Source organism: Ailuropoda melanoleuca, chromosome X (assembly GCF_002007445.2).
Source record: "Ailuropoda melanoleuca isolate Jingjing chromosome X, ASM200744v2, whole genome shotgun sequence".
NCBI lineage: Eukaryota > Metazoa > Chordata > Mammalia > Carnivora > Ursidae > Ailuropoda > Ailuropoda melanoleuca.
The window spans coordinates 99569418-99588940 of record NC_048238.1 but is presented as its reverse complement, the minus strand read 5'-3'; the positions used below and the strand labels follow the sequence as shown (position 1 = coordinate 99588940).

General features: G+C 41.6%; 1 protein-coding gene across 5 annotated transcripts in view; it reads left to right on the top strand.

The window, feature by feature from the left end:
• Window positions 1–19523, top strand: part of FGF13 (fibroblast growth factor 13) — a 468684-nt gene that overhangs the window by 402085 nt on the left and 47076 nt on the right. For 4 of the 5 annotated variants that reach the window (XM_034649591.1, XM_011226386.3, XM_011226385.3 and 1 more), the window contains 2 exons: window positions 2498–2608; window positions 7972–8075. In XM_034649591.1, the coding sequence (XP_034505482.1) occupies window positions 2498–2608; window positions 7972–8075 (215 nt within the window). Of the gene's footprint in view, window positions 1–6; window positions 561–2497; window positions 2609–7971; window positions 8076–19523 lie in introns of those variants that run through there. The other variant, XM_034649594.1, reaches the window with a different exon arrangement.

Below are 19523 nucleotides of genomic sequence, written 5' to 3'. Positions count from 1 at the left end.
ACTCCGACCCGAGCCACTTGGACTCGCACAGTGTCCTCGGGGCGCAGGGGCCGAGCGCACGCAGCCGCGCCGCGCTGCCTCCGCCGCCAGTCTCGCCGCGATCCCGACCCGGGGCTGTGGCGTCGGCTCGGACCCAGGCAGCCCGCAGCCTGCGCGGGAGCGGGACCACCGCCCGAGGAGCCCGGACGGCATGCTGAGCCCCCTCCTCGGCTGACGGCCGAGCGCGGAGAAGCCCGGGCGAGCGCCGGCCAGGGAGACGAGGGCGGCCGCGGCGCGAGACCGAGCGGACGCGCCGCGGAGGAGCGGGAGGCGGAGGCGAAGGCGAAGCCGGAGAGGGGCCGCCAAAGAAGTGGTGGTGGTGGGCGTCGTGGCCATGGCGGCGGCTATCGCCAGCTCGCTGATCCGTCAGAAGAGACAAGCCCGCGAGCGCGAGAAATCCAACGCTTGCAAGTGTGTCAGCAGCCCCAGCAAAGGCAAGACCAGCTGCGACAAAAACAAGTTAAACGTCTTTTCCCGGGTCAAACTCTTCGGCTCCAAGAAGAGGCGCAGGAGAAGACCAGGTTGGAAGGGGCGCTTGGCTGGCTTTGGTTTTTGGTTGGTTTTTTTTCCCCCCATACTTTACGAGTGTGAGGGGGCCTGGAGGGCGTGTATGTAAGCGTAGGTGAGTTTGTCGGGGGCCCATCTGGTGCGGATGTGGCCACCTAGCCGGTGTGCGTGCGTGGGAAGCGATGGCTTTCTCGCCGTGTTCGTAGCGGTTACTGGCTTGCTGCATTGCAACTGCCGTGGGACAGGCGCAGAGCCCGGGGCCAGACCAGGCCCGGGGGGGCGCGCCCTCGGCTTCAGACGTGCCACATGTGTGCACGCCCGGGGGCTCTGGCACGCGTGACCCAGACGCGGCCGCCGTGTGTGGCGTGGAAATTGCAGGCGCCGAGCTGGGCAGACCCCACTGCCCGCCCTAGAGAACCCGCTGAAACCCTCCTCTGCCTTTACCTCTGCAACTCTGACCCTTCCCCTGATCCAGCTTCCACCCCCAAGGGACGTGTGGGCTCCCGCTATCTAGGCATTCTGTTTCTTTGATCACTTCTCTGCTTATCCGGACAGACTTGCCTTGTGGTGCACCCTTGAAATATTTGCTGGAGAGGGGGGAGTGGATTCCTAGAACCTGGTGGCAAAGAGCTTAGTGATCTGGTTAGGCTAGTGAAACTGGCTACTTGCTACTAAAATGCTGCATTGAAGAGAGAATTTAAACTCACAGCCAGATTGTAGGTCCTTTGGAACCTATTCCGTGAGAAGAGTAGCGCGATATTCCGGTGCCAGGGGAAATTCACACAGCTCTAGGTGTCAGGTTGCGTCAAGGTAGAGCTTCAAGGAAAATGCAGCTTATTTGGCCGTTCTTCACCAAAAGAATCCTTTACGCTGTTTTCTTACTTTTAAACTAGATAAATAATACAGAATTTCAGACTTATTCATCAGTTTGTTCTTTCTCTGTTTATGTGTTCCACACACTGTGGAATGGAAACGCAGACATCCATTTTCTGTTTGCTGGAAGTTTTCAAGGCATTCGCCGTGAATTGGGCTTGTTTTAAAAAGGCTGAAGCGGTTGCAAAGCATGATTATGTGGCGTGAATAATCACATACATATTATTTCGGTGCAGGTGTCTGTAGTCAGTAACAGCAAATTTTGGATAACGTGGCTGTTATTGGTAAATTAGGTACTTTATTAAATCTGTGGGGATTCATAATTGAAAATCATTGCAATTGAGAAGCCATATTTTAGATAATCATATTTCTGATATTAAATTTGAAAATAAGTATAAACTAATTTCCTTTTCCTCCCCACCAACAAAAATCCTGCTCTTTGTGCACCCCTTTTCCCTAAGGATAATTAACACGATAGGGTATGATAATGGTTGTTTTTTCTTTTTCTCCTCTCCTCCTTTTTTTGTATCACAGCTCAATTTTCCAAATGTAAGTCCTTTGATGGGGTTCCAGATTATTTTTGCATTTTCAACACTCTCAGAGTAGCGGGGACTATTTATTCAAAGAGGGATAATTCTGAAAGAAGTCTTTGTTAGTGTTTTTTTGGTCCCTGGTTGGCAAACCACTCTAAATTATCTTTTATTTCTCCTCCTCCTTCCACATGAGAAGTGGCACATCGTTAAAAGGCAGAATATGCCATTTGCCAACCTGTTCTGAATGCTCAATGAGATAGAGTACCACTCTGTAAGCCAGGGACAGCTATCAGAAACTAGCTGCCGTCAGAAGCTTTATGGCTTTACCAGTGTTACGAGGTAGAAATCAAAGGTTTCTTCAGTTTGGAGATTTCCTCTGAAACTTGGAGTTTGTTTGCCTGTTTCCTTTCAGAGGACTCTTCTAAAGTTGTAGTGTGACCTTTTACACTAAAGTTTGTAAATGAAATTAGAATTTTGAATTCTGAGTCTTTTCAGCAACTTACGCGCAACTTACCAACTGATCCAAATCCTCATTCTCTTTGCAGAGCCTCAGCTTAAGGGCATAGTTACCAAACTGTACAGCCGACAAGGTTACCACTTGCAGCTGCAGGCAGATGGAACCATTGATGGCACGAAAGATGAGGACAGCACTTACAGTAAGTGATTGCAAAATAAATAGGATCTCTCAGCGTGTGGTTGACATTGTGTGTTTTCTTTATTATTATTATTTTTTTTTGGAAATTAACAACCCTTGCGAAATTCTGACCTGAACGCAAAAATACAGTCAACACTTCAATCCTGATGATGCAGGTTAACCTAAAGGAAGTTGAACATGAAAATATGTAAAATAGTGAACGATAGCAAATAATGTTGACACCAGCTGAGGAACCATCCAAATGTCATTGCCATGGTAATCTGGATAGATATATGGCTGTCCTTTGGATTTTATTACTTTTTTCCCACAGAAAATTTACTCACCCACACACTGATCCTGAAATAGCACGTTATCTCTACTCTTAAGAACCGGTCTCATCCCAAGAGAGAGGAGTGGTTTCGTGTCATGAGAATTCATCATTACAAGCTTTCACTTCTGCTCCCCCCTCCACACACACTGATAACTCTGAGACTAATTGGGATTTTAACAATTGAGATACCTCCACAGGTGGGTGAAGGGATTTCTTTTAGTGCTTAATTTTTTCTATTATTTTTTTTTTTACCATAGCTTAAGTAAAGACCAAGTTGGGACCATAACGGTGAACTTAAAAAAGGAAACACATCAAAGAAAAAGTCAGTTTTATTTCTAATTATTGAAGTAATGTGATTATAAGATGTTACATAACCTTTTTATCACGTATGCTTTTATTTATCTGAAGTCATAAAAACAAACTCACAAATAGCGAAGCCCTCTCTTCCCTAATATTTGGTGTTTTCTTGCCATTGACAGATTTCTGCAGACCCATTAACTGTTCCATGAGTCCGAAACGCCTATTTCTCACAGTTCGTTCTCTATTTTCCCTAATTTATATTGCATTTTCCTCAGACTTCGATGATTTCCCGGAAACATCCCCTTCGTTGGCTAAGAAAGCAGCCAGGGAAAGTCGGTCAGAAGGCTAGAGTCGTCTGCAGCATTTTTAGAGATGGTCGGCTGTAGGCAGCAAAGCCATAGACAGGGGTCCCAGTGTTAAGTGTCAAAAGAGTTTCTCACCTTTTAATAATGCTTCTTGGGCTGATGGCCAAGCTATGACCTCAAGAGGAAGTCACCTTTAATTACCCTTGAAGAAAGCCCTGGGGGTACCTAGGATGAAAAACATCTATACTGAATGGTTCTTCCCTGTTTTGCAAAATGCTGTGTTACTGTTGATTAAAGTTCTACAGTGAGTATCCTAGACGTTCTGTTTGAAAAAAATTAGTCAAGTGTAACTAGAGGGTTTGACTGTAACCGTATGACAGACATTAGTACATAATGATCAGCAATAAAACATTCCGATAAATTACATGTACAAATCAGTGTCTAGGGAAGGAATGGAGGGTGAGCTGGTCTATTTTTCGGAGTGCCTCCGCAAGATGGATCCATTGGGCATTACATTTGAAAGGAAGTTTATGGTTAGCTGCTCACGAGCCCCACCCAGTCAAGTTCTCCCCCATCGATTTTTTAACATCTTCTCTACATTAAAATCAGAGAAAAAATTATTTTGGGTCTAGTGTTCACATGTGTTTCTTGAAAAAGAAAAACTTTTTTAAATTAGTGCATTGGTTGTGTTTGGTAAACAGCAATAGGCCTGATGTATCAAGATCACACGGTATGCAGTCATTTTAAGATACACACACTTAGACACATATGCATACACACACACACACATATGTAAATCAAGACTGTTTCCTATACCGGGAGCTTTAAATCATGTAGTAGCTTTTATTCAATTCCTACATATTCATAGCTTCTGCCTTTGGTTGTCTTATACCTCTGACTGATATGAAGGGCCTTTCAGTGTACTAATGATATTGTAAGACCTTGAAAGAGCGTAGCCAGATAACCAGGATCTGTGCTTAGGCAGAATGAAATAATAAGAGGTAAGTCAATGGTGGTAAGTATTACCACAGCATGACGCATTCGAATGAAAAGTACCTCAAAAGAAATAGCAGGTCTGTGGGGCTTGACCCTACTCCAGATGCCGAATGTGACCAGAGGCCAGGGGACTAGTTAATCTTCCCAGCTGAGGATATTGTAAGGCATAAATCCTTGTGAAACAAGAATGTTTCATGATTAAAATGATTATTAAAATGATCATCATTACAATGGAAGTCTAGCCATGTAAATTTATTCTTTTTTTCCCTCCAAAGCCAAGCAGCTTTCTTGCATTCATTCATTATTTTAAATGAGTAGGGCAAGAATACAAGTTGTTTTTTCTTCTACTGTAACTCTTTCATTTTTATGGTATTTCCTTAACACGTATTCCTGTTATACTGTGTTTATGTTTTCCTTAGTTTTTATTAATTTTTAATACCTTTCATCCTTTTTTCTCATTTAGTTCAAATTGATATTTTAAGTCTGATATGGTAAGCACAATTACGATAAATTCATTCATATTTACCCAGATAGAGCTAGTTCCTAAAAACATATGTTTGATATTATATATTTAAGCTGGCCTTTGATTTATTCCAACGGTAGATGTCAGTTCAGTAACATCTCATCATGAGCAAATCAGCCATTGTAAATTATGTATTTCCCCCTGAAAAGGAAAAGATGATAGACATTTTGTGGCGGCAGTTTTATTATTATCTGCCTTGGGTGCAATGAGGGCTATTTTAAAAGAAGAGGCAACTTCCCTTCAAATTTCCAGCAGTGTTACTAGTTCAGTGTGTCAGCTCTCCCCAATCTGCGTAAGATATACTTCCATTAATTGCTCCCTTTGAGAAATTGACCTCAGCCCAACTAATGAAGGAGGATGACCTCAGTGTCATATCCAGTAAACATTAAGTGCCAACTTGTGCATGTCTCTGAGAAAATGGTCGTTTCAGGGTAGAAGGAGTTTAATTGGTTTTATGTAGACACAAAAGAACAAACAAGAAAAAAAGCGCTTTTATTTATTAAAAGCTTATTCAAAACTTTGACGGAAATGGAAGAAGAGATTTTTGATATTTAATGAATGTGTTTTAGATACACAAGTGGAATCAGTTTTCTTCTCATGTTTAGAATATTTTCATCCTAATTGAAATAATACCTTAGGTACGTCCAGGAGGAAGTACTCCAGATTTAGAGAAACACAGGCACGCAGGAAAATACTGATTCTGCGCAAGCTTACCCCTCATATAATTTCTTTGCATTTTTATCTGGAAAAGCTGACCCTTCAGACTTTCAACCAACCCAGTTTATAATCCATCTTGAATGTCTAAAGAAAAGAAAAGACTGGACTAGGATGACCAGACGCTGTCTACTTTTGCTGCTTTTTTCACTTTTTTTGTTTTAGAGTGCTGAGTTTTGTTTTTGAATGGAGTGTCACAGAAATTTATGGTACATAGTGAAAAATGCATGTTCTCCTATATAGTTAATACCATTAATCAGGAATAGATAATCCCAGGTGTGGATCACTGATGGATTTTGCTCCTACCTCATGCTATCTGATGATTGGAATTCAAGCATTTTATTGCTCATTAAAACCCACACCAGTGAGTGGTGGAGGCACGTGGTGAAAATCAAATCTTTCTTTCTGTTACTTGGGTTGTTTTGTTTTGTTTTGTTTTGCTTGTTATTAGCTGCATTAAGAGAACTAAGGAGGTTCTGAATGTAATGAAAAATGAGGTTCTAGAAGCAGTTCTGAATTTCATTTATCACTCCCTGTCCTCTATGACAGTGAGTGAACTAGCATCCAGACGCAGGCTGGTATTCTAGTTGTCTGGTGGTACGCAGTGGTATGGCTTTTACGCCAAACCCATATGGAAGTTTTTGTTTGGTTTCTTAGATCTCAGATTGTTTAAAACAAGAACTTTTATATAATAGGATTGTGATCTGTTGCATTCCAAAAATACAATATTATCATGTTTTCACCATTCAGATTGCTGTCAATCCACAAATGTGTGTTGAGCACCTGTGTGAGCAAGGCATCATCAACAGAGAGATACATGCCATAAGCAAAGAGACAGACTCCTTTCCTATGCATTGCATTGTCAAATATAGCATGAGATCCTGGCTTGCAATCTGTGCAATTACTTTCCTTTACCTCACATAACAGAAGGGCACAGCTTTTAATATGATGAGCATTGAATGAACACTTGTATTTTGAACTGTCCTAGCTCCTCTCTGGTAATACCCTGATTTTAGGGGAAATATACATTGTAGGCTCCCCGAAGAATATTTAGTTCTCATTAATATTTCTCATCCATATTACCCCACCTCCTGCAGCAGTATATATATATATATATATGCATCAAGGTAAGAGATCTCAGAAAAGCTATTCTTACCCATATGGTGACTCTTTTATATTCTTGTTCAGAGAAATGATAGCAGACCGATACATCATCATCAGTAACTTACACACCGAGGCAAAAATCATCAACATTGGTCTATGACTCTTGGAAGGTGCACAGGCTAGCTTCAAAAGATGTGTGTGGCAAGCACTACGTTTTAAAAATGTACTGTTTTATTTTTATTCACCGTGTAGGAGGGAGTAGACAGCTGGTAGGGGGAGGACGCCCACTGGTTTTCTCCAGTGAGTGGTGTGTGATTGTGAGGAGAGGCTGGGTGTAAGTTTCACACAATCAAACCTTCAAATGGAGAAATGAAGGCCTCTTTGGTACCAGCTGGCTGCCTACTTACAACTATTTTGCTAAATAAACAAACAAACCTCTTAAGTTCATTATTTGTATTCCTGTTACCTTTGCTACTAGACACCAAAAGCTAGGCACTGTCCCCCTCCTCCAGCCCTATCTTGGAAAATGTTAGTTCTTTAAGAAATACTGAAATACTACTCTGGGAACATAAGACTACAAAAATGCCTTTTTTTCAAGGCCTGGATTTATTTTTGGGTTGTTGCATTGGAAATAATACAGATAATTTAGATGAGGGAGTTAGACTAGTATCTTTTCTAAGATTCTAGGAATCTCTCCCCAACTGGTAGATCATAACCATGTCTGTGAATTTTAGCAGTCATCTAGGGGAGCAGTTTAAAATAGTTCGTTGAGGATAAAGCTATTTAATAGATAGACCAGTTCCTGAAACTATAGCTCTCCAAAAGCTTCAGGATTCCCTAACTTCCGACACCATACAAACCATGGGCTTGTCTTCCATTTGCCCAGGGTGTCCGACAATAGTGGCTATGGTATAGCCCCACTTACGTGACTGCAGCCGGACACCAAGTACGCTAAAAGGTAGAAGAGGCCCTATCTCTCTGTCTATATGTAAATACACAGACATCGTTTTACCGAGCACGCATTACTTTTGGAGGGCCGCACCTGCTGGGAACGTTGAAAAGCCGTGGAATTCTGAATGATAACATTGCTTTCACATTCTTTCTGATTTCAGCTCTGTTTAACCTCATCCCTGTGGGTCTTCGAGTGGTGGCCATCCAAGGAGTTCAAACCAAGCTGTATTTGGCAATGAACAGCGAGGGATACCTGTACACCTCGGTAAGCCTTGCACGGTGCTCACGCTTTCACTACTCTAGGTTTCATCTGATGTGACATGAAATATGCTGCATATGTGTTAGCATTGCAGATTTCTCTGATGAGGAAGAATGTTCTTGATGGAAATATCTCATTTGAAAGGACAAATTAACTTCCAGGGAAAGTTATATCGATTGCTAGTTAATCATTTGAAGCTAACATTTTCGGTATAAAAATCACAGAGCCGCTAAACTGTTTTGCATATGACACTTGGATTGTTACGTTACGGAGCTTATCATATAATGCTCCGTCTTGCTTCGCAGCTGTGGGAAGCAAAGCCATTTCTATAACTCAGCTCAACATATATTTATCCCCGCTTCCTCCTAAAGAAATTAAGGAGACCTCTTCCTCATATTAACTCTAGGACATAAAAGATAGTTCTGGAAGTGTCTCCATTTCTTATCTTCAGTTCCATTAGGTCACATTTGCTGTCTCTACCCTTTTTCCATCAGGCACATTTCAGCCTCTCCATATGTGCAAATTCCTGCTTTTCCCAAGAAATATGTAAACAGTGTTGACAACAATTCAGTTAGGAACATGAGGCCAAATTAAGCTTTTTAAAAATGTTTAACATTGAAAATACAGGTGGAAGCGGTACAGTTACCAGGGTGAGGATTTCATTCTTACCAGTAGACCTAGTTACCGATTACAGGAGACCACTTAATCTATGAATACTCTGGAATCTTCATTTCGAGTTTCACGTATTTTCAGAAGAGGCTAGGATGTTTACAATGGAGAGAACTGCTTGTCAAACTTCCTACTAGACAGACTTCAAGGAGGGTATTACCATGGCCGGAGAAATCTGTTCCTCAAACTGCCAGAGTGATCAGCCCGTATGTACTTCTGCTTTCGCCTGTTCCCTGAATTTATTGCAAAGCCAGGTGTGTAGAAAGACTCTTGGCGTAGAAGGTTAATCACCAGCATAATCCTCCAACCCTGGTCACTGTCCGCTTCCTGTCAGGCCACGGCAGCAGTCTTCTTGAATAAATGTGGGGGCTTGATTATTTTTACAAATGGAAAATTTGGATTTATTGCTCTATTCATGAAATCTGTCACTTACTAATACGTTGCTATTATTATAAAGGATAGGAAAAGGGATTTGTTTTTCAGATTTGTGTTAAGGTTAGAGAATGTAATAATGCAGGATTTTAATTAACTTCATTTAGATCCACAGACTACCGTAACAGGGCCAGATACAAAGGTAGGTGTTTAATGAAATAAATGCTTGTTTTCTGAAATCACTGTGTAGGCATGGGAAGGAAATGGAATATATGATGCATACATTTGGGAAGGTAAATACCAGATGGCATAGAAAGTAATTATTAGGAAATAATTACTGGTTAGGAATCCAGAAGGTTGAATTTTTTTTTTAAATCTTGCAACAGTAATTTTAATTTTGGAAATAGCATTGAAGTTAGAGTGAGGAAGAAGTCATGTTAGGTAATATGTCAGGTGCCCCCACTCAAGAAAATTAGGGCATTCGGTATTACATTTAGGGAACTGATGTCAAAAATTCATAGCCTACCATTCAAATTGACCATTATTTTAGCATATAGGTAAGTGCCAACATGAGCTCATTTCTAAGGAAGACTTCCCAGGAGGAATCGGCATTGTAGATGGATGGGCTTCCTTTCCGTGCTGGGCAAGCTGATGGCGAAATGGGGGACACTTTGTATGCATTTCCCATTAAGGAAACGGAACCTTAAGTAAGCATTTCCTATTAAGGAAAAGAAACTGTTTTCATTAAGGAGGAAGGATGTCTGATTGATAACCCTGGAGTTCATATAGGGAAAAATACCCAGTTAGTGTGCTCCAGGAAGGGATCTGAATCTTCTCCAGGATAAATTTTCTACTTCTTATTACTCCTCATGGATCAAGGTTTGGAGGCCCTTCACCGTGTTGATCACCCATTTTGGTATCATTTAAAGTATGGTGCCCAGACGCTATTAGGATAGAATCTGTCTCAGTGACTTTGGCATTTTGTGTTGTTGTGACCAGAAAGCTACAGGAAATATGCCTCCTCAAAAGCGAGACGATCACTCTTCCCTTACGTGAAACCATGGCACTTCTGCCGCTGAAACATTGCGTTTTTGTTAAGTGCCACTTTGCAAAGGGAAAATGGGTTTGGACAGTGACCTAAGGAGGATGCAAAAATAAGGAAGAGGGGTCTACTGATGTGGGCAAGTAAAAAAAAAAATCTGCTGGGAAGTTACTGGAAATAATCTTGGTGAGGAATGACTAAGGTCTGCCTCAGAGCACTGGCAGTGGCACTGGCTAAAAGGACGTGTATTCGTGAGCTGTTTTAGAGGTAGGAGCCTCAGGATTCGGTGGCTGACTGGGTTTGGAGGGAAAGCAGGACCCCCAGGGATGGTCAAACATGTCTGCTTGCCATTCACTGCGGATGAAAGTGAGATAGCTGCAGGTAGAGACACTTTAAACAAGTTGCACAATGGCGGGTTATTAGGGGCCCTGGGGGAGAGGCATTTGGTTAATTGGTTTGATGGTGAAGCTATTAACCAAGATGGGGAATAAAGGAAAAAGCAGACCTGGGAAAGAAGATGCCCGAGTGTAGCTTGCTATAGATGCTTGAAAATATGAACATGGAGTTTGAGAAAGATGTGAGCTAGAGATAAAATGTGGGAGTTACTGCTTGTAGGTGGTGGTTGATGCCACGAGAATAGTTGGGCGAGTATGTAGCACAAGAAGAAAAGAGAGTTTGTCAAATAATATTAGGGAATACCATCACGTAAGTGGCCGGCAGCAGAAAACGAGCTAATTGGGGCAGATATCATGGTATTACAAACGCTAAGAGGGGAGAGAGTTTTCAAAAGAGTCAGCAATGTCAAATGCTTCAGAGAAAATAAGTAAAACAAGAACTAGGAATATATCATGGGAAGGTCTTCGCTGATCTCGACAAGAGCACTTTCAGTGGAGTAACGGAGACAGACACCAGGCTGTAGTGGGTGACTTGAGGGGTGAATGGGAAGGGAGACGTGAGTATTTAGAGGAGGACACAGGACGGAGGGAGGAATGCTTTCGGGGTTGTTCGGTTAAGACACTCGAGTCTCCTTGCTGGGTGAAGGGAAAGAGCCAGTGGAGAGGAAGGGCTTAAAGACACAGGAAATGGGACCCTCTATGGAGTGGGGTCTGGAAGGAGTTGAGGAGACTGCTGGAATTGAGTGTAAGTGAAAGGATTAGATTCACCTTGATAAGAGGGAGGCCGCTTCTTCAACAGGAGCCCAAGACGAGGACAGATGTAGACATAGGTATACGACGCCTGCTGGTGATGGCGAAGAAGGTTGAGGGATTTCCAGCCAAATGACCTGCATATTCCCAGGGAAGGAGAATGAGAGGTCACCTGCTGAAAACCAGATGCCCAGGGGTGGCACAGGTGAAGATCCAAAACAGCTCTTTTGGGAAAGGGGCATGGAAACAGTCTAATGACCAGGGCTATGTAAACCGCAGCACGTGGGCCCAATCCAGCCTATAACCTGTTCTTGTAAATAAAGTTTTATTGGAACACAGTCACACCCATTAATTTGCTCACTGTCTCTGACTGCTTTTGTGCTACAACAGCAGAGTTAAGTGGTTGCAACAGAGCCCTAAGGCCCCCAAAGGCTAAATTATTTACCACCTTACCCTTTACCAAAAAAAAAAAAAAAAGTTCTCTGACTCCTAGTCAGACAGCGGTTCTCAACTTAGCAACCTATTAGAATCACCCGGGGACCTTTAAAAAAATTCCAGTCTCTGTGCTACACTCAAACCAATTATATAAAAATATCTAAAGGGGGGGGGTCTGTGCATGAATATTTTCTAAAACTCCCAGGCTGATGCTAATGGGTAGCCTGGGTTGAAAACCACTGATCTAAGGCCAAGAAAAATGATTGCTGAATAGCAACTGAGACCCACCCCCACCCCCACCCCCACCACAAAGTCAGAAACCATGAACTCATATGCACTTTGTCCTTTATCTGAAATTTCTGATGCTGATCTTTTTCTGCTCCTGCAAACAAATTGACTTTACATTTCTAAAGGACTCTTTCTTGAGATGAAGGAAAATGCTGATCATTAGAAAAGCTCTCTTATTTTATTTCCTTGTATTTCTTTGTATACTTCTGCATTTCTGCTTGTCCATCCCTCCATTTCCTTGAAATTCAGTTTTATATTTTCTACCGTTTCTTCCCCCCCTTTTGTCCATTACATAAAGAAGCAATACCTCCGTGTTGTTATTGCTATAGAGATAGCAATTTATTTTCCATGATTAATCTCAGAATTCCTGCACTGCACCCTCCCCTCCTTTTTTTTCTTGTTGCCACGGGGGACAGACTTGATGTAGGCTCAAGTGGCAGTGAGAAACCATCTGTGGCACAGAGAATCATAATTAGCCATTATTTCATAACATATTTACTTTTGTCGATGATAGAACTAAGGCTTTCTGAAACTGTAAGGAAATTATTATTCATTGTTCATACCTTTGGTTTTTCTTTACCAATAATGAGTTATACACAAGCTTTTGAGAGTTCCTCAAAACTTCATAGTATAAATATTTAATAGCATAAAGCCGTTCGTAATACATATTTCAGAACCAGTTGAAATAAATAAACATTGCAGAAAATCGGGGGTCTTAAATGTGAAAATATTAATAACATCCTAGTATCTCTTTTATTGGAGGAGTAATACCGGATGCTAGAAACAGGATAATACAAACTCAAAGGTAAACCAGAAGCATTTTGTTTTGATTTTGGAATGTTCCAGAACTCAGTAACAGCCTTTTTACCTGCCTAATTACTTAACCTCTCGTCAACGCTACTTTTCCATTTCCAGAGCGCACAGTGTTGCTTGAGTTGTTTGTCGGCGTTGGGGTCACTAATGTGGAGACAAGTAAAAATCCTTTGAGAAGTCAACCTTTTCCACTCATATATTTCTAGACAGGACTTACGGGAGTGGTTTTACAGCCTTGTTTTATGGTCCTGGGATGACCACAGCAAATTAGAGGCAAGATCAGAAGGCGGGTCTCTCTGAGAGTCAGCTTGATGCCTCGGGAATGCAGCAGCGTGTGTCTTCCATCCCAGGGGCCTGGTCAGACTTGGAGTCTGAACTAGGGGACAGATTTTGACTTCTCCACCGGAGTATTCCCACGTACCTTAAATTTACCCAGTTTCTTCTCCCATCACAGATGTTAATTTTGATGATCCAATCAAGATGTTGTCGATTTTCCACTGTATAGTTCTTGCTTTTTTTTTTTTTTGCAACTAATAAACAATCCATCAGGAACTGCTTTGAGTAAATATTGTGCTCCTAAAAGCCCAGTTTTTAACATTATGGTTTTAGGAATCCCAAACCTCTTTAGAAAACTGAGAGAATTCATCAAAAATTTGTGAAATGACCGTGGATTCTTAAGTATGCTATATAAGTTTACCAATAGTTAAACTGAGCTCGAGAAAAATGCACATGTTTTTCACAAAGTAAGGAGGCATCATAAAAAGTAGGATCCAGGGGCAAAGGATTTTCTGGGTGTAGCATTCTGGTCACTGGGCTTAAATACCATTATTTAATGGAAGGTTAGTTGATATCGTTTGGGTGAATTACAGTCAGTTCTGATAAATGTTTTAACTTCTGACTGTGGGGGAGGGGGGTTGGTTTACGTTAAAAGGCCTCAGATGCTCAGTACATTTGCTGTCAGCCGCAAGCGTACTGTCATGCAGATTTGTTTTCTTTCTTAGATTTCATCACGTGACGATTTAAGGTCTAATTTTCAGTGATATGACTTCACAGCTCTAGCCCGTATTCTAATATAGGAAGGATGTTGAAGTTTAGATGAAAAAGCACGGGGCGCCTGGGTGGCTCAGTCGTTAAGCGTCTGCCTTCGGCTCAGGGCGTGATCCTGGCGTTATGGGATCGAGCCCCACATCGGGCTCCTCCGCTATGAGCCTGCTTCTTCCTCTCCCACTCCCCCTGCTTGTGTTCCCTCTCTCGCTGGCTGTCTCTCTCTGTCAAATACATAAATAAAATCTTTAAAAAAACCCAAAAGTTTAGATGAGCTCCTCGATCAGTTCAGTGTGATGAATGTTGTCCTAGCAGACATTTGTAATGTGTAAAATGTTGGAGTTCTGTTAAATTTGTGTATCAGCAAGTTCATATAGTTGCACTTCTAGGGTTTCTGTCATAGAGGCTTATAAATTTAATTAGAATTATATGGAGGGCACTGGTGTAAACATTAGAGCTGTTTAGGGAAGTGGGATTGACCCAGTTATAAAAGGAAATGATTTAAAATAAACACAAATGCTGTTAATATCCAGTACAGAAGAACATGATCATTATGAAATCAAAATCGATTTCTCGGATGGATTTTGCATATAACCAGTGGCCGTCATACATAACACCCCCGCAAAGCTAGTAGACACAAATTCTAACATCTGATTAAAACTTTAGCTTCTTTGTATACGTCACTTAATTCACAAAGTGTTCAATTTGAGTTGTTTAATATAAAATTAGAAAAGGGTTGACTATGAACACTTAGGTTCCCAATTTCGGTACCCACATCTAACAGGATTTTTGTTTTCCGGGCCATGGAATTAAACATTTTTGACGGGCATTTTCGTTTCAGACTAAAGGGATTGTAAGGGTAATTAAATGCATACACACACACTTCGGAGTGATATCCCTAAAAGTGGACTATGAAGAAAATGAAATTATTTTACAGAAAGAGAAGCAGAGAAAACAAGCACATTTTATTTGTTAATGAATGGCTCTGCTAGCCCAAGGAGCTAAATTGTACGTTTTAAAGAAGCTTTCAGTTCCCGTGTTGGTGCCGTTGAGGTAGAGATCATTATATTTACTGTATTGAAAAATACACCATATATAGCTATGTTCGTCTTCGGTATTCCTTCAGAATACCAGTGAATCAGCATAATTTTCAAACCCAAAATAAGTTTCCCAAGTCACAGATTATTTCACATGTTTAGTTCTCTTTCCATTTCATGGAAGTTTCATTCAAATGTGAAAGGAAATCTAGCTTGGCAGTATTTGAATATGAAATCAGACAAGTCTGGTTGTTGGTACCTTCACAGTCAGGTGCCTTCTCTTTATGGTCTCTCTAAAAACGTAGCCCAGACTGGTAAAGTATTCAGATCAAAGGTACAGTTTCTTGGGTGGAAGAATGAGGATGGTACTTTCTCAGAAATCAAGGAGACAATAGTAGTTGTAGCTAAATAGAGCGAGATTGGCTCCATATTCCGTTTTTGAGGCCAAGTTGAAAAACTAATCCAAATGAGAGGTCACGGGGCACATATTTAAAAGAGTGTCTCACGGCTCTAACTCAGAAGCTAAATTCATATTTGTAGGAAAAAAGCCAGTCTCTTGGAGCTAAAGAATAAAGTAATTGGCAAGAACAAGGAAGAAGAATTTTAGCAAGTAAAGCCAGATGTAGGGGGGTAATTCATGCGTGCGCACGCGTGCGCACGTCCTTATGCACACACACAACACACATACACAAAGACAAATGGAAGAAACCAGTCTTATGTTCATTGCTCTGTTGCTATTATGGGACTAGTTATTTTGGAATTCCCAAAATAAATCTGTTTTAAATATATATCCTACGCTGAACATATAATACCTTTGGAGATTGCTCTAGCAACATATTTGGTAATGCTTACTAGCTTTATAGAACCAAGCAAATAAGACCTTTTTGTGGCATTTCGGGTAATTATCCAGTAAATCTCATGTCTTGGTGCAGGCAGTGCTTTCAGTCCCTCCCTTCTTATTTGTATAATTTTAATCCACAATGTGGCAGAACAGCCCATCAAGGCCTTTTTCTTACCATCCTTTCCATGCAAGTTGTATTTTAAAATAGTTTACCTACCAATCCTATACTCATTAGGTAGTAACAGATTTTTCTCCACCCCCCCTTAGTCATACAACAATGTCTAGCAAAAATTACCTTTTTAGTAAGTATTAAACTAATTAATAACGATGTGTATAAAAAATAAAAACAAATCATACTATTTGTGTCGGGCCTTTTCATATGTAAAATAAGTGATAGGGCCCAATTATAACCTTTCATGGGTCCTCTCAAGTGTTAACATTTCCAGATTACCTAAGAGAGTGAATGATTCAGGGGCCCCTGGTTGGCTCAGTCAGTTAAGCGTCTGACTCTTGATCTCAGCTCAGGTCTTGATTTCAGGGTCGTGAGTTCAAGCCCTGCTTTGGGCTCCATGTTGGGCATAGAGCCTACTTTAAAAAAAATATAGGGAATTACTGATACACAAAAAATTGAAGGCAGCAGCACTGGTTTCAGTGGTTACCCCACTTAAAGGGAATTGTGACTTCTGAGCAGGGACACTTTAAATGTAAGCATTTCTCTGATCATTATAATAGCTGTAACCAAGGTTAATAACTGGCAAGCCCCTGACTAATACATTTAATATGTTTTACCCAGGCTGAATGTGTGAATAGATAACACGTCTGTGCTAAAATTCTGATTAAGTTATTCATCAGATACTCTGATGCTAACTGCTTTTGACAGTCTGGAAGTGGAACTGCTGGAAAAGCCTCAATTGATTTCTTGGCTAGATTTTGCATATAGCCAGTAGCCATAATATAGAACGCCCTGTTCCGTAAGGGCCCCAGATGTGGATAGGAATTCCAGCTCAGCGTAGAGCTGGTGTAGCCAGAATTAGAGGTGATGTCCATTTTTACCCAAGAGAAAAATTATTATAGATATTTGGAAACGTCAAATGTAAATAACAACCCCAAGGCATTAACAACTTAGCAATAATAGAGAGGATGAAAAAAGCTTAACGGGGAGGTTATGAATCATCCCATAATACTTTCATAATTGACGATGAACACCAGAAAGTGACAGTGATCGCTTTCAGAAAAGAGCTTCCAACTAGTGAAACTCCATTATATACAGCGAACACTGTAACAGAAAAGCCTATGCATAACAAATCCATTGCTCTAATCTGGCCACAAAATCAGCAAGGCTACAACAGCGAAAGTGTTTTGGTTGTTTGCGTGGTTAAAGAATTCTCAAAAATGTTGTGTAAAGTATTCCCTGCTCCCTGGCCACGTCATACTGAGTCCCTGTAATACAAGTGCTAACGAAAGGGCCTCTCTGCAAACTGTTTGCGCTGAAGAAGATTGAGGTCGAGCCTACAGAAGACCTGGGAGCTGAGAGCTTCTTTACTGTATCACAATGTTTAAGGCAGAGATCGGAGAGCTCCCGCCACACCTCTGGTCTCAGAAAGCCCACTCACACGTCTCAGCTCCCAGAGAACCGGAGGCATGAGACGGTCTAGGAGCTTTTGTCAGCCAGTCAATTACCAGCTATCTGGGGAGCATCCCCATGGTACTAGGCTATAATCTGGCCACAAACAGTAATCACATGGCTCTGTACAGTGGCCGGAGTTTACAGTCGTTTGTCCTGTGTTCAGAGCCCTCATCGTTAATAGTTGATATACCAGAGGAAGGATTGGCATACACTGTTCCTCCCCAACTTCTGCAGCCTGGCAATGCTATTTTTAGTCCCGAACTCACTGTAAGAAAATGCCATATAGGGAAACAATCTGAATGTCCTTGGGGGTGGGGGTGGGTTGAGGGTGCCTCTTTATGGAAATTTACGAGTCGTATTAAGTAATATATATCGGATATTTGGCAAACACAATCTTCAGCAGATCACATTAAGACCATGTGTATAAGTCATGGGATGCTAGAATTGAATACAACGCAAAAATGGTTTTCAGTTATACCAAGGAATGATGTAAGTTGAAGTACTTTAAAAGGCTTGTAAATGTGTGAGTCTGCTTGCATAACACAAGTGGGTTACAGTGGATTCAGCCAACCAAAGCCTCGAGGTATGTCAGAGTCCACCTCTCATGTTTGGACGATGCCACTGGGCAATCTTTCCCTCCGGTTTTCTACAATTTCGTCCTGCAGTAGTAGGCGTAGCAAAGAGAAACAATGCTGACCTGTAGACCCAGATACAACTTCTCGGGGCTGTAATATACAAACTATATTAACACATGCTATTTTGAGGACTACAAAGTACTTAGTTCTCCAGAATGGGATGATCATTTCCTACCAGTGACTTTTTGCTCTGAGATCCCTGTTACTCATGGTACTTTTGTCTGATTGGATGGTTGGTTACATGGGCGGTTAACACTAGAGACATTAGGTGGATAAAAAAGCACATTTATGAAAGCTGTTCCTTACATTTGCATTCCTAATATCCCTCCCAACAAGGGAAGCCACCCAGCCAACTCGTGTTTCTTCGTACTCCTCTATTCCTGGATAGAATTATTTGCTCAAACAAAAAGTTCCGCTCCCAGTAGGACTGTCAATAAATCAAAGCATTTGTATGCCACAAGGGTATTTGAATCTTAACAATTCTTAAATTTCATGTAATAGGCTCAGGAGACCCTTTAACTGCTAGTATCTCTGATCTAGGCATAAGACTTTATTTAAACCAATAATTAACCTTGAGAGTAGAGCTCAACAGAACCGTGATGGGTGGTTTTGCTCAGGACATTCTTTGCTCTGGACCTTGCTCTGATTTCTGTTCACGTGGAGGGCGTGCAGAGCAACATTTTATTTTACGTGGTGTGGACTCTGTTTTGATCCGCCTCCTCTCCAGATTTTGAGGTGAGGCTCTTTGCCTCGCCATAACCGATCATTTTACTCCCCACCCCTCACTAACAGCCTCTGTCTCGTACCGCTGAATCCATAGTGAGACTAGCAGTTTTGACGTCAAGGGAGGCTGTTTTGTTTTGTTTGTTTTTCCATATCTCTAGTACATTCTGGCAATGCTCCGCAATTTGCATGAACCACTCATGGTACTTGCTGTCGGAGGCGTAAGGGCTCTGCCTCTGGGGCTCACACCTGGATGTGGACCCACAGAGACCGTTGTTCTACAAGCTGCTGGGCGCTAGTGTTGTTTCTGTGTTGTGTACCATCAAAACATACAAAAGAAGCAAGGGAACAGGTGAGGAATAATAATAGTAAAGAAATATAAGGATTGCACATGTGTTTGAAACAATTCTGGATTAGATTTGATTCAGACTTTTTTGGTTTTTTTTGGCGGTCAGGACACCTCTGTCTTGGCAGTGTTAGGGAGCTAAAATGAAAAAGAAATGCAGTTTGTTCCCCAAGGTTATTGGTACTCTGAGGTTTTGATTAGCCTCCAAGTGCTAGGTTCTATCCTCAGGGTTCAAGAGTGTAGGAGCAAGTGGCCAGGGCACGTCAGAATCCCTGCCCCCACCTTAGAGGTAAGGATACACCCCAAGATCGCGGAAATCCAGTGAATCAGCCAAGGAGATCATGTGATGGCACATATTTTCAAATAAGTTTACCATCGTTGCCCTTTTCCCCTCATTTGTGCTAATATTCGAACAAGGAGCTATGCAAACAGGTTTT